Consider the following 17,886-nt stretch of genomic DNA (forward strand, 5'->3'; position numbering starts at 1 on the left):
ATACAACTCGATAATCAATGCTTCCTCTTCTCGCCTCTAAACCCAACAAATATCGAAGACGCTCCACTTTCTCGTGACCGAACAACTGTCACCCAATCTCTGGGACAGGCGATAATGGAGGGGGAAAGGCCTGAGAATCAGAACAAGAATGAGCTAAGACTCATTTCTCACACCATCATCTTTGAGTGGTGGGAAAGCTGTGCCCAATCACTTACTGGCCATTTTCCACTAGGTGCGGCCTGGAGGGTTATCTCTAAGTTTGAGCTCTTGTGCACATCAAGCCTCGTCTGTGGGTGTGTGTCCATTGTGTCTATGCCGTTTGAGAGAACTGGCCTTACCAGCAAACGGATGACTCACACAGTTTGGGGTTGAACTGTGTCACGAGCGCCACAGCTTTCACTCCGGCTCACTAATGTTTTTCGTGTGTGGCTGATGCATCTGGGTCTGCTCCTCCCGGAGATTGAGCGGATAAGACCTCAGCCGGCTACCTGCTCTGATAAGGGCCGAGCGCGAGGCCAAAACAGTCGGAACCTGACACTGCCGATAGCATCTCTGCAGAAAAATCTCTGGACACAGGAATGTATCTCAGACTCGGGAAGATACACGGTAAAGAACAGAAAAAAGACAAAGAGAACACGTCTCTCAAGTTTGGGATGGAATGGAACCGGATACACAAAATATACGCACAAACATACATAGTATAGTGCTTTAACTGTCTCGGTCAATAAAATTCATTCTCATACTGAGATGTACACAAAAATGTGCCCATGCATACAAGCCCCCAACCTGCTTCCACCATCTGGCCTTCCCAAAGCTCAGATGTCCCTGGGTAAGGTGAGCCGCGAGGGGGACAGTGCCTGCGTGTGTGTGTCGGTGTGTGTCAGTGTGTGTGTGTGTTTGTCGGTGTGTGTGTGAGAGAGAGAGTGAGAGTGAGACAGACAGACAGACAGAGAGAGAGCAGCTAGTAATCACATTATCAAAGAGAAAGTATGCAGTATACAGTCCACTGCAGTATGTGAAAAACCATCTTTTGAAGAACAGTGCATGGCCCACAGAGTCTCGCCACACTGGCTGCATACAAGCACAACACTTTCACAGGAGAAGCAGCAGAACACATTTACAGCACCACAGGTACAGGAGCTGCAGGCAGGGCTTTGCACTGGGGGTTGTCATAGCTGACTAGGCTGCGTAAGCACACCTTAACACCGAGGAGTCTTTTCACTGTGGGCAAAATAAAGCCTCCATTATAGGAGGGGGCCGGGCCCGCCGCCCCTGCCAGCCGTAATGGCTTTAGCAGTGGACTGACGGCACAGGCATCCAAACGCACAATACACAGAACGCTGGTACAAAACTAGTGGAAAATTGAATTCTACTTCAGGTGGTCCCAGGTCAGCAGTGGAGCCCGTAGACAAAATGCACTTGTACACTCGCACACAATCCTTCATGTCTTTTTCAGCTCCTGCTGCCCTGAAACCCTTGTGCCAATGTTGCTCCTATATTTTCATTCGTCCCTTTTCCTACCATTTCAAACGAGAGAGGAGAGGAGCAATCTCACATTCACATCCATTAGAGGCTCGACAGGACTCTTCTTACAGCCTGTCTCCTCTGCACAGCTGGTGGCACACGCATGCCCCCAACTCACACATCCGGTAGCACAGAACTGTTAACTCACTACTAGGTTTGCCGCGGTAGTCAGTGTTAGTTGTGCATCCATTTTTCTGACAGAATTAAAAACTGAATTGATTCCATTTTCTATATCTGCAGTATTGCTAAAAATTCAGATTAAATATTGCAAATACTAGTTCAATCAATATTTAGCTGAAAAACAGAGTGGTAGCACTGGAGCAGCACAGCACAGTTACATCACAGAGTGGTGGAGTCTTATCGTGTGACAAGAGGAGGGTTGAAATGGACGATTTGGTGTCCAAGCAAAAAGGCAAAAGCTAAGTGCTTTTGCCTTTTTGCTTTGGCAATATTTTGGACCTAGACTGAATGCCAGACTGGAACTTAATAACATTTATGAGGCAATCTGCAATCTTTCTCTGACGGAGGTGGCAGCGTCTGGAGGTATCACTTCTGAGTGCACCACAGGAGTGAGGCGGCCTGCAGCAAAATCGAAAGTTAACGATCAATGACACCGATTTGTTTCTAGACTGTCCACTCTACTACTTTTGGTTAAAGATTTCCAACCCCGGGAAACAACTGAGAATCATTTGAGCCTGATCATAAAAACTTTACCAGCTTGTAAGTGCATGGCCTATTTTTGCATAAGAATGATTTTTGCCAAATTGGTATATTGCTAAAATTAGTATATAATCAATCAAATGGTATAGCCCATATTTAAAAATCACAATTTGTCTCGTAGGGCTTTACAATGTAAAACATACTCGGCCCTTAACCCAAGACAAGAGTAAGGAAAACCTAACAACCAGAAGTTTTTTTCAGTAAGATGCAAAAATAGAATCCATGTTAATGTGAAGCAGAGAACGATCAGAACTGTACAAGAACAAACACTTGTCTCAAGGTTACGTCTCATGAGGCACTTTGCAAATCACGTCTAATGCAGCATGAGACAATGAGAATAAGAATATACCCTGACTGCTCTCCGCACTGAGGTCACAGCAGTGCATGGGTCCGCTATCCCACAATGCCTCGGGAGATGAGTCAGTGTCCTGCTCAGGAACACTTACGCAAAGCAGTCGGCTGCTGAGACGACTGGAACTTGCTCTGTCCTCTAAACTTTCTCCTTCTTTATATCCGTTGCTTCTACGTCAGCAGTGTGTGGTTCTGATTTCTATAACTATTATCTTTTGCTTAAGATATCACAAATATTGCTTATTCTACAGTGTGCTCCATTCCATCCACTCGCCCCTTGACTGGGTGCTGCTGTTGTTTCAGCTCAGGTTGGATCAGGGCTCAGGTTCTATACTGTGTGTCAGAAGACTGCCACAGCCCTGTTCGATCGCAGGCTACTCATTTGTAAAACACGCATACTGTATCTTTTCTGAAACTCCCTGACCTCCCTCCTTCCGTCTCCCTCATCGTCCCATCTCCCGCGGTCCCAAATCCATCTTTCAACCGCTGTTTCATCCCTCCGCTCGTCCTCCTCTCCTCTTCCTCCTCCTCCTGCCCTCCCTTCCTCCACCACCCGGTTCCAGGCCGTTAAATGAGCGGGCTTATCTAAGCCTAATTGGTTTAAGGGCAAACAGAAATAAGCAATGGCTCTGTAAGTAGGGGGAGAATTACTGCCGCTGTTGGCAAGAACCGTCCGCACACCACGGTGAGAGAGAGCGAGAGAGAGAGAGAGAGAGAGAGAGAGAGAGAGAGAGAGAGAGAAAGGGCGAGCATGAGGGAGTTAGGAGAGAGACATGAGGGGAGGGATTGCGAGATTAGCGAAGAGAATTATGGAAGATAGAGTGGGATGGAGAAATTAGGTGGTGGTGGGGGGGGGGGGGTGATGGAAAGGCAGAGAAAAGGTGAAGATGATGGGGAGAAATGCAGAGGGAAGACAAATGAGGGTGAAAAAGAGCGCTGCACATGCTTCGTTTTCTAATGGCATGCAAATCCCAGTCCTTGCTCTCCCCTCCGTTCTGGCCCTTTGCTTCGGGCCCCGACTGCCCCTCCGCCCCCCCCGCCCCTCCGCCCCTCTTCAGGAACTCGCCAGTGAATTAATATCTGTTTGCAGATATCATGTCTTCATGTGTGTGGGGTTGTGCTCGTGTGCCTGCGTGCGCTGGGTGGCTCAGACTTTGAATCCAGCAAATTCAAGTTTCCGTAGTCATATTCACACCATTTTGGTCCTGCGCCGCACAATCATGGGACACACAAGCTGCACTTCGTAACACACACACACTCACACAGACAGACCCACACAACACATCATGTTAAAACTACCACTCTCTAAATCGTTCTTTCTGTTACGGTCAGGCATCTTCCAGCTATCCGTCCATTCTTTCAAGCTCGTCTCCTTATGACACTCACAGTGTTCACTGTGAGTGTGTGCACGTGTGGGGAGGTGAAATAAATAATTCAATTCTTCACAGCCTCAGGTCCATATGGCCGGGGCTGCTCTTTACTCTAAAGATACAAACGCACACCAGTTCACACACAGATCACCGGCAGTTATGAAGATTTAGACACGCAATCACATTAAGGGTGACCGGAGAAGCAGGGGTGATGCTGGACCATCTCCCTTTTACACACACACACACACACACACACACACGACAAATAAAATGAAAGAGCAACAGATTGGAGTTCAGATCAGTGCAGATTTTAACCTGCCCATGGGACAGCCTCCTTTCAATTAGCCACCCAAACAAGGAAATCACTTTCATCCTTGTTACCGAGGTAACCCGAGGGCCATCTCCCTGCCCATCTGCTTCTTTCTCATCCTACTTTTTTTTTTTGTTGAAGTACAAACCCCACATCCCTCTCCTAGCAGAGGAAATCTCATTCCCCAGCCTCCTCCTCCACTCATCTCTCCGAATTGACATTTCTGCTGTCATCTCACATTGGGTAAACATTTGAACCTGAAAATACCCAATCCTTGCAGAGGTAGCAATTTGAGCCTGGGCTCGGTTATCCATAGCTGCATGTGCGGAAATCTGATGAGCACAAACAAGAAAACCGCCACCGAATTACAGAGGCACAGCCGGGAGCTGGGAAGAGTCAAGGAGCAGAGTTGTAAATGATTAAAGAGAAAGAGCTGCATGTGAGAAAACTCATTTTATTTCTGCTTCTAATGGATGTGTTTGTGCTTTTAACAGACAGACGGGGGGAAATAAGCTGGTGTTCCTCTTTGTGCGCTTTATTGGAGGGGATGAGCGACTGTACAATAACATGAGAGATGACACTATGTGTCCATGATGCTGCTGGGATATCCAGGGGGCTATGGAGCCCAGTGCTCGGTCCCTGGGGGCCCACAGCGGAAATGAAAAACATGTTTAACCGAGGAGATATTGGCTGCTTGTGGCACCGCCGCTTGTCCAGATGAGTGTGTGGGAAGAGGAGAGGAGGAAGTGGGACAGATGCAGCAGAGAAAGACAAAGGGATAAAGGAGGGGATGGAATGGATGATGAGGAAAAAAAAAGAGAGCTGGAGGCAGCTCATTTTCTTAGGAGTTGCTGATTCCAATAGTTAAACTTGTATATCCACCCGAGCATGAATCCATGTGACAGAGACTCCCAGCCACAATCTAAGAGAGTTTGTCTCTGCAATTGAAAATGCCAGAGAGTGATGCTCGGGGGGGCTTTAGAGATAATATCATTTCAAATGTGCAATTTAATGAGGAAAACGTGACAGGAATCCTTAGAGCTTTGACAGGCACTTACAATTAAGCGTTTACCTCTGGGGAAAACAGTAATTGTTCGTAATATAACAACAATCTAAAATAGTTTAAAGAGTAGCCACTGCTGTTGTATAAAAGGGGGAATACTACACAGTGGAGAAACAACGTATTTAAGCCCGCGAATGACCAGCAATAAAGTAATGTGTGTATTTAAAAGCGCGTTTCAACATCAGACGGTCACGCTTCACGTGGACACGCACCAGCATCAGTGACCCGCAGCGGAGCGGGAGGACCGGAGGGATAACCACGGTGCTCCACAGCGATCCGAGTGCGCGACCTCCCCGCTTCCCGGTGCCAGGGGCTCAGGCAGCTGCCCCCTCGCTCACCCACACTCCCCATCACCCCCAGGGTGCGGACCGGACCGGAGAACTCCCGCATCATGGCACACAACAAGTACAATCCCAGTTTCTTTTCAGTTTCTCGCATTTACCTTCCATCGCGGAGGACGTGATGACCAGCGCGCAGAACAGCGCACACAAATCCACTGTCACGGCCGAGAAGGGCATAGTCTCCAGCAGCGTGTTTCCCCCCCCACCCAAAAAAAAAATTAGCCAAGACGCACGGCGCGCGTCAAAGAGCCGGGATCCCTCGGTGTGTCAGCGCGGTACTCCAGCAGAGAGCCTGTGTTGTGAGTCACATTTCAAGCCGTAGTAAACACTGTGTGACAATCAGAGGAGCGGAGTGTGTGTGGGGGGGGGGGGACTGACTGAGGGGGTGCGAGGGGCTGGATGGAGGGATGGGGGGGGGCAGCATCGCCTGCTCACAGCCCCCATTAGTGCGCCGCGGCCAATCGTCGGGCGGCGGCTGAAACTCACCAGCCAATCCGCAGCCCCGCCACTCCGCCCAGCGCGCATTGTCAAAACACAAAACTTTTCCCTGACCTATTTGAAGCAGGCGTCCGCTGCACTGAAGGGAAATAGCGCCGCTAGCCGGGCTGCCTTGGGTACTGCGCCCCATGTGGAGCCTCGACCCGTGCGGGAGACGATACAAACGGCTTGTTCAATGCTGCAGCTCACTCGTGTCCAATATGGCAATTCTCACTTCCCCTGATGGTGGAGTGTGTGTCCGTCATCATCTCCACTTAGGATATTACATGTTTCATTTATGAAAATCACAAGAATGTTTGAGCACAATTAGAATTAAAAGCAATTAATTTGATTATTGAGCAAATTGGGCATTCGCATTGTCACATGACCGCCTTCATCAGTGCATGCCTGAAAGCAGCTGTCAAAGTGAGAAGCTCCACACGTTCTCTGGAGTATCTGCTGCCAGGCCCCTATAGTAACTTTAAAAAAATCATAATAAAAAAATAACACAAATATCTCAGGATGAAAACTCGGTGCAGTGTACGTGGAAGACACAGACTAGGACACGGAGAGTGCTTGTGGTGATACGGTCCAGAGCTGCTGTCCATAGGCTGTAGACATGAACAACTGATCTCCACATCCTGCCTTTGCATGCAGCTCCACCCTTTACTTTATTGCTCCAGAGATTTCTGTTGTTGCCACAGCATCTGAGCACAAAATCCCTCTAAAGTGTGTCAATGCTCCCACTCTCTCCAACCCATGTTGATACCACACTTAAAAGTCCCTAGCAGCCTCATACATGGTCTGGCGCTCTTACCCTTCCATCATGCTCACACAATTACAATGCAGATGTTCTTTAATGGCATTGGCAACATCAGCCGCTCCTCTCAATGATATTAAACAGGCAGCGCACATCAGCTCCAACCCTTTGCCCCCGTCGCCCCTTTTGTCTGCGCGTGTGCTGCAACAGATGGCGCACACAATGGGCTTTTCCCTGCAGGGACACAGAGAACCAGACTTTGCCTCAGCCGAGGAAGAGGGCTGTTGCTGCCCTGTAGCCCAGAACCACACCTGCGTCAGGCTAGATATGTCCCCAAGTCCCTGGAGCGCTGGACTGGGATAGGGTTGTTAATCTCCAGCCTGAGTGGGGCTGGTTTTACCCGGGGCCACTGGATGGCCTAATACTTCAGCGCTGTCCCTCCTCAGCACACTGGCCCAGATACTTTTTACCTGCTTTACTTTTTTATGGACATAATGAATGGAATGAAGAGCACTGTGTAGCCTATGAAATGAATTCCTGTACCTTCTTGCTGTTTGTTTGGACTCTAAAGAGGCCACATGTCACTCTTTATTATCTGCAGCTTTTTTCCCCCCAGCCCGCCTGAACACTTTTAACTACATCTATCTTCTCCTCCCCTCTGCGCTTCAACTCCTAACCTTTACAAAGACAAAAATCAAACACATCGTAAATGAAATGTGACCCGCTTAATAAATGGCTGTTCCTCGCGCGGCAGAGGCCAGCAGATGAACTGGGGCAGACACAGAGCTGCAGGAGCATCAGGCGGCGGCTGCGGCGGCGGCTAACTTGGGAAAGAAGTTGATGAGAGCATTTGTCATTTTTAATGGTGTGGCGAGGAGTGGCGCTCCGGTGTGACGGAGCACAGCGCAGCGGGGGCCTCTGCTGCTGGCTGGTTTGTAGGCCCCTCATAGCCACCTGGCCTGATTTGTCACTCGGCTCAGTCATCATCACCTATGACTCCACAGGTCATCTCCGAATACAGGAGCGGCACAGAGCAATCTGTCCTGGTTTGCTGTCCACACCCTGGGGGGGGGGGGGGGGGGAGGAAGGAAGGAAGAGTATGAGGGGGAGGTAGGAACAATGCTGCTGCTGCTGCTGCTCTAGCACATCCTGCCTCACAATGCACGCACAGACAAATACATGCATACAATAACACAGTCGCGCACCCACACAGCGCTCCGATAGTGATCCGCACAAAGCCACACATGCCTACTTTAGCTCAAGAGCCTCAGCCCAATACCAATACTGAGCCCAAGCACATTGTGGAGAGACCCTCATTCTCTCTGTGGCCTGATTTCTCTCTGCGTGGTTAAGCCTGCAGGAGCAGCATCCCAGCTCTATTCGCCTTCCTGCATTCCTCCCTTTCTCCACTTCAGATTCAAAGCAACGTGCAAATGCAACCTCTCCAAGTGGGGGGGGGGGGGGGGGGGTGTTCTCCAGCTTGTGTCCGACTAATTGCTGTTTTTCCCCCTTTTCTTCTCGTTCTGTGAGCTGATCGCGAAAGGAATTGCGCTTTTGACCCGTAAACATCCAGCCGGCGTCTGCCTCGCCGTGACCAATGTGCCGTGACCTTTACATTTCTCATCTCTGTCTCCTGTTTCCTGAGTCCTGTTTGTTTGCCGACGGGAAATACAAAAATGGTGCGCGGCTAGTTCCGCACACCAAAAACAACACGGGGGGGACAACGGGGGCGGATCTGCCGTACACATGGTCGATGTTTTTTTCCGATGAACAAAGCAAAGTGCAGCGTTCACTGAGACCCGCATTCATTATTTAGATCTGTGATGCGGGAGTGCATTTGAGCCGTATGGTTGGTGACAAGCAGGCATAGACATTAGAAAGAGGTGGATGATGATAATGGTACAGAACGAGAAGGGCAGAAACAGACGTATATATAGAGAAAAAGAGGGAGAGCATGGAAGCAGGGAAGGTTTGCCAGGTGATTAATATGAATGCATGAAAATGAAATGCCTAAGTCAATATGGAGACAGTGCGGGGACCCAGGTGACAGAGGAGTGCAGTGCTACACCCACCCTGGGGGGATAGACTGGTTATTAGGCCGGGCTCCAGCTTCATCCGTCTTCACGAGTCTGAGCACCGGCCATTGACAATATGAGCACAGGACCGGGGCTGAATACTGATGTGCTGTGGACCAGTGTTCCCCAAACAGAGGGTCAGGCCTCACGAGTGGGTCCCAGGCGTCGTCGCACATTCTGGGTCACAACTCAAGAGGCACGATGGAAAACAGGCTCGTTGGAAGGGGGATGCATGGGGTTGGTTCGGAGAGTATTTGTCTCGAGCAGGGTTGGACAGCGGTTTCTGGAACACTCTTTGTCTTATTTGTGGAAATCCCCCATCACGTTCCGATAGCCAACAATAAATGGAGTAAATGTAATTTGGTTTCAGACCGTCATATACGACTATACGTCTTTCACCAACCAACCTGAACAGAGTATTCACTCTACTCCGCTGAAGCAGAGACGATAGTCAGCAGTTATGGCAAGCGAGTCTCGGAAATGACGGCTTCTAGCAGTTGTCCGGTAATGTGCGTTCATATAGCCGTAGCTTTGACAAGAGGGCCAATAGGAGGTGGTGGTATTCGGTTGAAAAGGGTAGTCGGCTCTTGCTTGCTTCTCTAAGATTACCGATCCTTTATCCTTTGAAGACTGGACCAAGATGTATGTAGGGGGAGAAAAGCTTGTTGCATTAAACTAGACCTCAGAAAAAGTTTGAAAGTTTGTGTTGGCAACGACTGACACGAGAAATCCGACGAGTTTTAGGAGCAGAACGAGTGTGTGGCAGTAGGTCAGACAGGGAGCCGGGGCAGGAGCTAAATGCAGCACTCTCATTAATTTGCCAATGATCCCAGGACTGATGGTGCCGTGTGCACGCAGACACTTCAGAGACACCCATTGCACTTGTGTGTCGCAGGGCAGCAAAAAGAGGCAACTCTAGACGTGGAAACAGACACACACAGACACACACACACACACACACACACACACACACACACACACAGATGCAAATACCTGTGAGCACATATACGAGACTCAAGAAATGTTTATGTTTGTGTGAAAGTGAGGGGGAGAAGAGGGATTACACTCCATTTCTCCTTGCAGAGATGCAGCGGGAGCGTTATTTGTTTTAAGTATCGCCGTTTGATTAATAAGTCGTGAGCTCGCATTCATTCCATTGAAGACTCAAGCTCTTTAGTTACCATTAATCATGGGAACACAATGAGGGGATTCTGCGCGGCGCTGAATGTGTAAGAGCTTCATTATGGCGTGCCTTTTTTGTCAAGTGTGCGGCGCACTGTTTGTGTGTGTGTGTGTGAGAGAGACAAAGATTGACTGTGGCTTCATGAGCAAGAGGCTGCGGTTCCGACGTGTATTTACTCCTCTGTGTGTGTGTGTGTGTGTATGCGCACTTAAACGTGCACGCGCGGTGTTACTGACTGCGACACACGAAAGATGGATAATGAATTGGTGCATGCCCCTGCTCAGTCACTCCATGCTCTGTCAGCTGCCACAGGGGTTCCTGTTTGAGACGGTGTTCTAGCAGCGAGCGGCCAATTCCATCTCCATCTCTACAAAAAGGTGTCACCAGCCCCCCCAACCCCACCCACCAAAAAAAGTGAGAAAATACAAAATCACACACGAACCCTGTAACAATTCACTGATTAGGTGTTTCTCTTGACGGTTCTGTTGAGCGGGATCTATTCATTTTCTTGTGATTACGGACGTCTAATCACAGATGAGGTTAATTGGGTTCCCACCTTCTTTGTTTGTGGCGTCGCAGAAAGTTTCCTATTAACCACGCGGCCTCCTCTGCTGCCCCACGCCCTTTGAATAATGCACCGACCTTCTGCAGAGACGTCGCCTTGACAACAACAACATTTGACACATGATAAAAAAAATATATATATAATGTTTGTATCCCTCGACATGTTATCACGGGCGAGTCGAGCGGCGCGGCTCATAAAGTGGTTTTCTGGCTACGAAAGCAACAATTAGGAGGTGGACTTGTTAATGAGGACAAACAAAACTAGCCTGACAGCTCATCACTGTGTGTCAGCTGCCTCCCAGCGAGAGCCCGTCCCACCCGGCGGGTTGCTGTTTCACGGGGGACACCGTCAAAGTGCATCCCTCCATTTCCCCCGACCTGTCTTCCTCTCCTCTCGCTGGCCTGTGACGGATAGTTCAGTGAAATCTATCAACCTCAGTCAGGGCCCGGTCCTTCATAGAGCCACTTACGGACAGAGGGTGCACATACACACACACACACACACACACACACACACACACACACACACACACACACACACACACACACACACACACACACACACACACACACACACACACAAGCACACATCCCAGAGTCCGTCACGCTAAATGGGATAAACATCTGGCAATGGAGAGAGAGAGCAGAAAACGGAGGTCAAATCAATCTGCCCCTCTGTCTGCCATACACTGATCCCCCGTCACAGCCTGACCTCTGCAACACCCAGCAAATGATACTGCTCTTCTGCATTTGAGTATAAGAAGTGCAGCAGTCCAGAGCGGCTGGAACTCAGCGGATGAGAGAATGCGTTCTGACAGACGAGCTCAGCGATGGACTGAAATGTCCAAACCAGGATGGTGGTGATGGTTGGAACAGGCGTCACAGTGAAACAGACAGGATGTCTAATGTTATGGACATGAAGCTGAAAAGTCCAGGTATCATCTAAAAATATATAATTTATAAATAAATTCTGAAAAAAAAACTACCTATAAATCTCATATTTGCAAATGTTGAAATCATTAGAATATTTTTACAGTAGAAAAAAAATATCCTGACAAAATGGCCGATTATTGTTGTACCATTTTGGAGATTCAATAATGAATGGATATAATAATGATATTCTATACATTTTCCATGATTTTTCTTTTGTTTCTTACGCTAATTCACTGCTCCATTCACTTTCTTCAGCTCTTAATTCAATTCACTTTTTTTAAATTCATATTTTCATTTTACTGAGACACACATCCAGTCACTGAACAAATTACTTTGTTCAAGTTAAACTGGACATCATTAAATATTCAAATTCAGTTTCTACCGACACATATTTCTGCCAAAATTCTTTCGCGCATTAGGTTCTCTCACACCCTGCCCAAAGCGGCGCCAAGGCCAAAGCAATTCAATCGTTGCAGTTCAAAATTCATTTTTAAGATTTATTTGCACATCGCCAACTCACAACATGCACCACGTCAAACATTTAAAATCGAGACCTTACAATATTATAGTGAAACCCAAACGGGAACAAGAAGAGTGGTGTAAATATCGATTCAAGCTCTGTCAAACTGGTTCTTATAATGAAAGTTCTAATCGTCATACCGTTGATTAATAATGTTATAATGATAGCAGCTCAGGTCAATAGAGGAAAATATTAATGGTGCTGCTAATAATAATAAAACAAGAGTCTTTGCTAGTTTCGGAAACGTTCCCACCTCAATCAGTATCTCATGTTATTTATCAGGCAAATTCAACGGAGAGTATTATATACGCAGCCATTTAAGTACACTCCTGTTGTTAAATGCACAGATGGCCACTTGCGTGCTTTCACTTTGCTGCCAAGGCCAGGTTGTGACCATAGGTTGTGACCCAACTCCAAAGGGTTTATCCCCTGTGGGATTTGTGTACAATTATAGTTGGAGATTTGCAGGACAGTTATTCTTATATTTCTTAATCTGGACGGTTAAAAGAGGGAAAATACATTGGGTCTTTCAATCGTGTACAAATCCACATGAATCCACTCATTATATTTTCCAGCCATCCTGTGGTTGTCAGCCCTTGAGTGGCTGTCGAATAGAGGACAAGCTGTCAACTGAATTATAAAGCCAGCGCCACAGGGCAGCATTATTAGCTGTTATTGTAATCCCTCCTGTATTCTCCTGGATAGATGGTGAAACCTTTGTCACAAAGTTGGAAGCACACATCAACTGTATCCTGTATCAATAAGACTTTAGTTCATTGGAACACAAGGGTGTTTGAAAGAGCCACAACCAAAGGTGGACAAAAGTATGTGGACACGAGTGTATTATTAAATTGTGTGTCTTTTGGGAGGCCGGATTAGCAGAGGTGGGTGTTAGTTACTAGAATATAGTTTTTTAAGAATGCACAGAAGAGTTGCTATTCAATCTAAATATTTCAGTGTTAGGCAGGAAGAATGGAACAATATCCAGTGCAAATTTATTCATAAAACACATCTGTTGTATAAAACTTTGACAGATAAAACACATTTTTAAAAACACTGTGTGGTAATTATACACACTGACGTTGACACATGCAACCATGTCAGTTAGAAGTCAGCAAAGCTTTGATTCAAACCAAGTATAGATTCAATTTGCATCAAAGGTCAGGACCCTACGACAAAAGTACTGCTGGTGATAAATTTACTTTGTTTGCTTCAAAACATTTTCCTTCTCAATAATTGCGGCAGTGATCTTTGAAATGTTGAAATGAGGAGTTTAGCTGTTACTTTTTCCTCCCCCCTGCTTTTCTGGGGCTCTTAAAAAATGTTCTTCATCCCATTGTCTCCTCTTCCTCTTGTCTTTGCTCTCCGTCTTATGAATTTTGTTTTCCTGCTTGTTATGAATCTTCTTCTCTTCTTGTTCCTTTATATTGGTGACAAGCTTCTGAAATGAATAAAATATTAAAAAAAATACAACACAAACAAAAACAAAGCGAATTCTCGAGCGTTCTGAAACTAGATGACTGGTTTTCAGAGGTAAAGGTTCAGCTGAGGTATCATAGCCCTGAAGCTGTTTATTCTTAGAGGAAAGGAGGCTGATTTACTCGTCTTTCTCCTCCTCCTTCTTGAGCCCTCTTTTTTTTCTTCACCGAGCAGCTTCTTCTCATTTTCCACCTTCTGCACTTTCCTCCTCCAGCTTTTTTCCTCCCTCAGCCAGCTCTTGTTGCGGGCTCGCCTCCAGAGCATCACACCTGCTCTACCGCTGCCCTTCCATAGCCTTTGGCTCTTTGTCTCTTTTTTCTGAGCGAGCAGGTAAAAACTGTATTTGTATTCTTTCTTGCAAGCTTGCCCTTTCTGGGAGCTCGTCTTTTTGTCTGTGCTCCTCCAGGAGCTGGCTCCAACTATTTTCCAGCAGGTTAACTTGCTCCTTTAGAGCCTTTCCTTTTTGAGAGACTCCATCTCAGGGATTGTACAGTGGAGGGCGTCTCGGAGGCCTTGTTCAGGTTTTGAGGGGGCTGGTCAGTGTGATGCAGCTCAGCAGAGGTCGATCTGTGCCGCCTTGGAGTTGCCTTTAAGGGAAGCACTAAGCTGCATGAAAAAAGACACATACATGTTCTTCATGGAAACGTTTTATTTATTTGAATCTTTAGCATACGTCTGAGGGGAGGAATCTTTGGAATGCTGCTGAAAGGTAAAATGACTGTATTTATATAGCTCCTAACAACCTGTCAAAACGCTTTACATTACAAGTCACACACACAATCACACATTCATTCAGCACTTACACATTGTAGCGCCTCTGGATCATACGTCCAACTCGCACACACACTGTCACCACAGTCAGGGGCTGTTAGGGGCTCAGTGTGTCGCTGAAGGCTGAAGGACACGTTGACACGCAGGAAGCTCGTCAACAAAGAGCAACATGTAACACACAGGCGGCGACTGGAATTCACTTATGAAAACTGACATTTCTGACACTATAACTCATTTTCTTATTGGAAATCAGTTGAAATCAAAAGCTTTTTCAGAGCTTATCCCGTTAATTAGACAAATGTTTTCTTTACCACTATCGCTTTCAGTAGGAAGTATTATTAATATTATTATTATTTTTATTTTATTTTATTTTTTGTTGTCTTGTTCTCATTGTGACCAAATTGCCTCAGAAATGCGACCAAATATATTTGTTCAGATTTCCTTGACCTTGTTTTGGGTTAAAATTGGTTTATTACTTTCTTTTGGTGAAACCTGATCCAGTTTGGTTTAAGGTTTTTAATCTGGTCTCATTCGTGCTTATTTTGGTTATTTAGCTTTATATAGCTCAACTTAAAACTGCTTTTCAGTTTCAGTGTTGGGAACCTTTCTGGTGTCTCTATATAGGAGAATCATACAATCCTTCTACTACAAACAGGGATACTTGTTAACACCAGTGGATGTTGTCCTGCAGTTCAAGCCGAGGCTCCTACAGTCGAATGCCTCAGTGTGTCTGTCGCTTTAAGTCACAGTTATTTCATTATCTGGGACCGATTCAATTTAATTAAAGTTCTGTCTGTTTTACTTTGCGATTCCACGCAGTCTTTTTCTTATTGATTCCTCTGCCAGCTAAGTGTTGTACTTTGTGGTTGCATTGGGGTTTTGTGAAATTTTTTGTTGTGATTTTGTGTTTCATTTTTCAAATTGTGATATTCTTCTGCATCACAAGGCCAAAATAGTACAGTAAATAAATGGACTTTAGTTTCTATTACAAACACATGCAAAATGCATTTACAGTTACAAACGGATACCCACTCTGGATACGACTCACAGACAAACACACACACACACGGTACAAGATGTGATGATGACTGTGGCGGATCACAAGAACAAACAGATTCATAAAAAAGATGCAGAAGCCATCAATAAATGTCATGACTGCTGCGCTCGGGGCTTTTTGCTCAGAGGATGCAAAGTGTAAAATTCGACTTGGCCGTGAGACAACAGTGCACTTGGACATTTATTATTTAAATAATGACCTCATTTAGCATGCACACATCTACACAACAGTTACGCAGTCAGCATGCATGCAAACAGACAATAGCGCTGAGTTAACACTGTGACCTTCCCATATTAAAATTGCCCTTTGAAAGCAATCTTTTCTCCCAGCATGCATCATCAGATCAATAAACACAGCTGCCAGGTGATGCTTGGAGCATTATCGGCCTGTTGCAGGCTCAGTGATATGGAACACACACACACACACACAAACACACATACACGTATGCGACGAAGCCCGTGTCAAATGCTAAATGTCAAAACCATGAGCTGCACACAAAACGTGTGTCACACTCATTATAAGACACACTTTAAAAACACACCATCCCTCAGCATCGACGTGTTGACCATTACTAATTGTTAATCAGTGTTTTGTCTTATGTGTCCAGCAGCATTGAGCACCAGTGAGAAAAGCAATTAACAGTCCCCAGTCCCCTCTCCCTCACACAAACATTTTCCTCTTTCCTTTTTCTCAATCTGTTCTTTCAACGATTTGCTTTACCACATAAATGCAGGTGGCTCACTCATGTCTATATGTTCCAGGATCAACCACCTTATCCCATCAGAAGCGGACCCCATTACCACCCGGTTACCCAGTCAATGATTTCTCATTTAGAGCACATTCCCCAGATCCTCGGCTTGTTGAGGGCTTGATGGATAACCTGTCGAATACGCACTACACGTGTGTGTGTGTGTGTGTGTGTGTGTGTGTGTGTGTGTGTGTGTGGTTAAAGGGAAATTCCACTCCTGTTTTGCACATTGAGACCAAGGCACTAGTTATGGGGAGTACTTCTCAGCCTTGGAAAACAGAAACCTCTGGAGGAACGTGACCTTGATACCATGCTGTCTTATTCTTACTTGAATACTTGAAGGTTGACTCAACCAAACTCCACAAATCAACTAACAGAGTCAAGTGGTTCATTCCAAGGAGAAGTTGAGAAATCAGTAATCACACTTTTCAGAAACATGGAATGGAGATCTCAGGATTTGTCCTGTTTGTGTTCAGCCGTGCTCGGCTTAGAGATTTGAATTGAAACACAATTCACTTTTAAAACACATTAAAACCACATGGTACTGACACATGAAAGGATGTTGCAGAAACATGGCAGATTTGAATCTTTGCAGGAGATGAAACCCGTTTTCCTAAATGTGAAGAGATGACAAACCATTTACACTATTTGTGTGTGGTTGTGTTTGTCTCTATATCCTTGTGGGGATCAATTTCCTATTTTCAAAGAGCTGTTAAAGGGCTAAAACTTGATTCTAGTTTTAGGATTAGAATTTGATTTTGATTAAGGTCAGACATTTAGCTGTGATGGTTACGGTTAGCGTAATGGGCTAAGGAATGTGATATGCCAATGATTGTCCTCACTAGAAGTACTAGAATGTGCACACTCCCTTTAACTACTGTCACATCACTTCATGCATATATTTATACCTTTTACCTTCTACAAAGTGATACTTCTCCACTCAGATAATAATTAAAGACCATATTAAAAACTGTAATTCTTGCCTGAAGGATGAATGACAGCTGGAATGAGAAACTTGTTTTAAAAGGCCTTTGGGTCAGAGTCCCCCTGCTCTCCTTTCCTTCTGTCTGGATGTGTTTTTCTTTTAATCCACAGACATTTAATTTTCTCACCATGCATGCAGAGCGGTTAAATATTACATAATACTTACAACGCTTTTTCCAAGAGAGCTCGACTGGCTGGGATTTCTGGGTAATGTAGTCTTCCTGTGTTCAGTGGTTCTTCTTGGTCTGCAGTCTGCTGGCACCTCTTTAATTTAATTTCCTGTACATATTTCTGCATTTTTGCATAATTACGTAATAGTGATTTAGTTTTGGCCACAATTTCAAAATCCAATCTAATTTAGCAGGATTTGAAGTTACAGTAAAACCTGTAATGTACCAGTATACTGCAGTTACACTAGTTAGACGGAGTAGTTCTCTATGTGGTTTAATGGTCGACATAAAGACTGCAGGATGAATATCAAATTCCAAATTTACTGTGATACAGTATCTCGTGTTCTGCAGGGACCACATAAATCCCAGTGATTACACAATCATTCTTTAGTGTCGACCACAATCTTTGTGGTATCTCATTCTGGTCTGGACGTTCACCTCGGGGCTTAACGGGTTTTAATAAAAAGCCTCGTCCTCTTCTTTTGT

The 17,886-nt window shown here is 45.8% G+C and overlaps 1 protein-coding gene across 2 annotated transcripts in view; it reads right to left on the reverse strand.

The window, feature by feature from the left end:
* The window catches only part of LOC133968769 (ephrin type-B receptor 1-B), a 152,982-nt gene extending 147,020 nt beyond the window's left edge, over window positions 1-5,962 (reverse strand). For both annotated transcript variants that reach the window (XM_062404955.1, XM_062404954.1), the window contains exon 1: window positions 5,781-5,962. In XM_062404955.1, coding sequence (XP_062260939.1) covers window positions 5,781-5,856 — 76 coding nt within the window. In that variant the 5' untranslated portion in view covers window positions 5,857-5,962. The remainder of the gene's footprint in view (window positions 1-5,780) is intronic.
* Between the last annotated feature and the right edge of the window lie 11,924 nt (window positions 5,963-17,886).

This window comes from Platichthys flesus, chromosome 14 (assembly GCF_949316205.1).
Source record: "Platichthys flesus chromosome 14, fPlaFle2.1, whole genome shotgun sequence".
Taxonomy (NCBI): Eukaryota; Metazoa; Chordata; class Actinopteri; order Pleuronectiformes; family Pleuronectidae; genus Platichthys; species Platichthys flesus.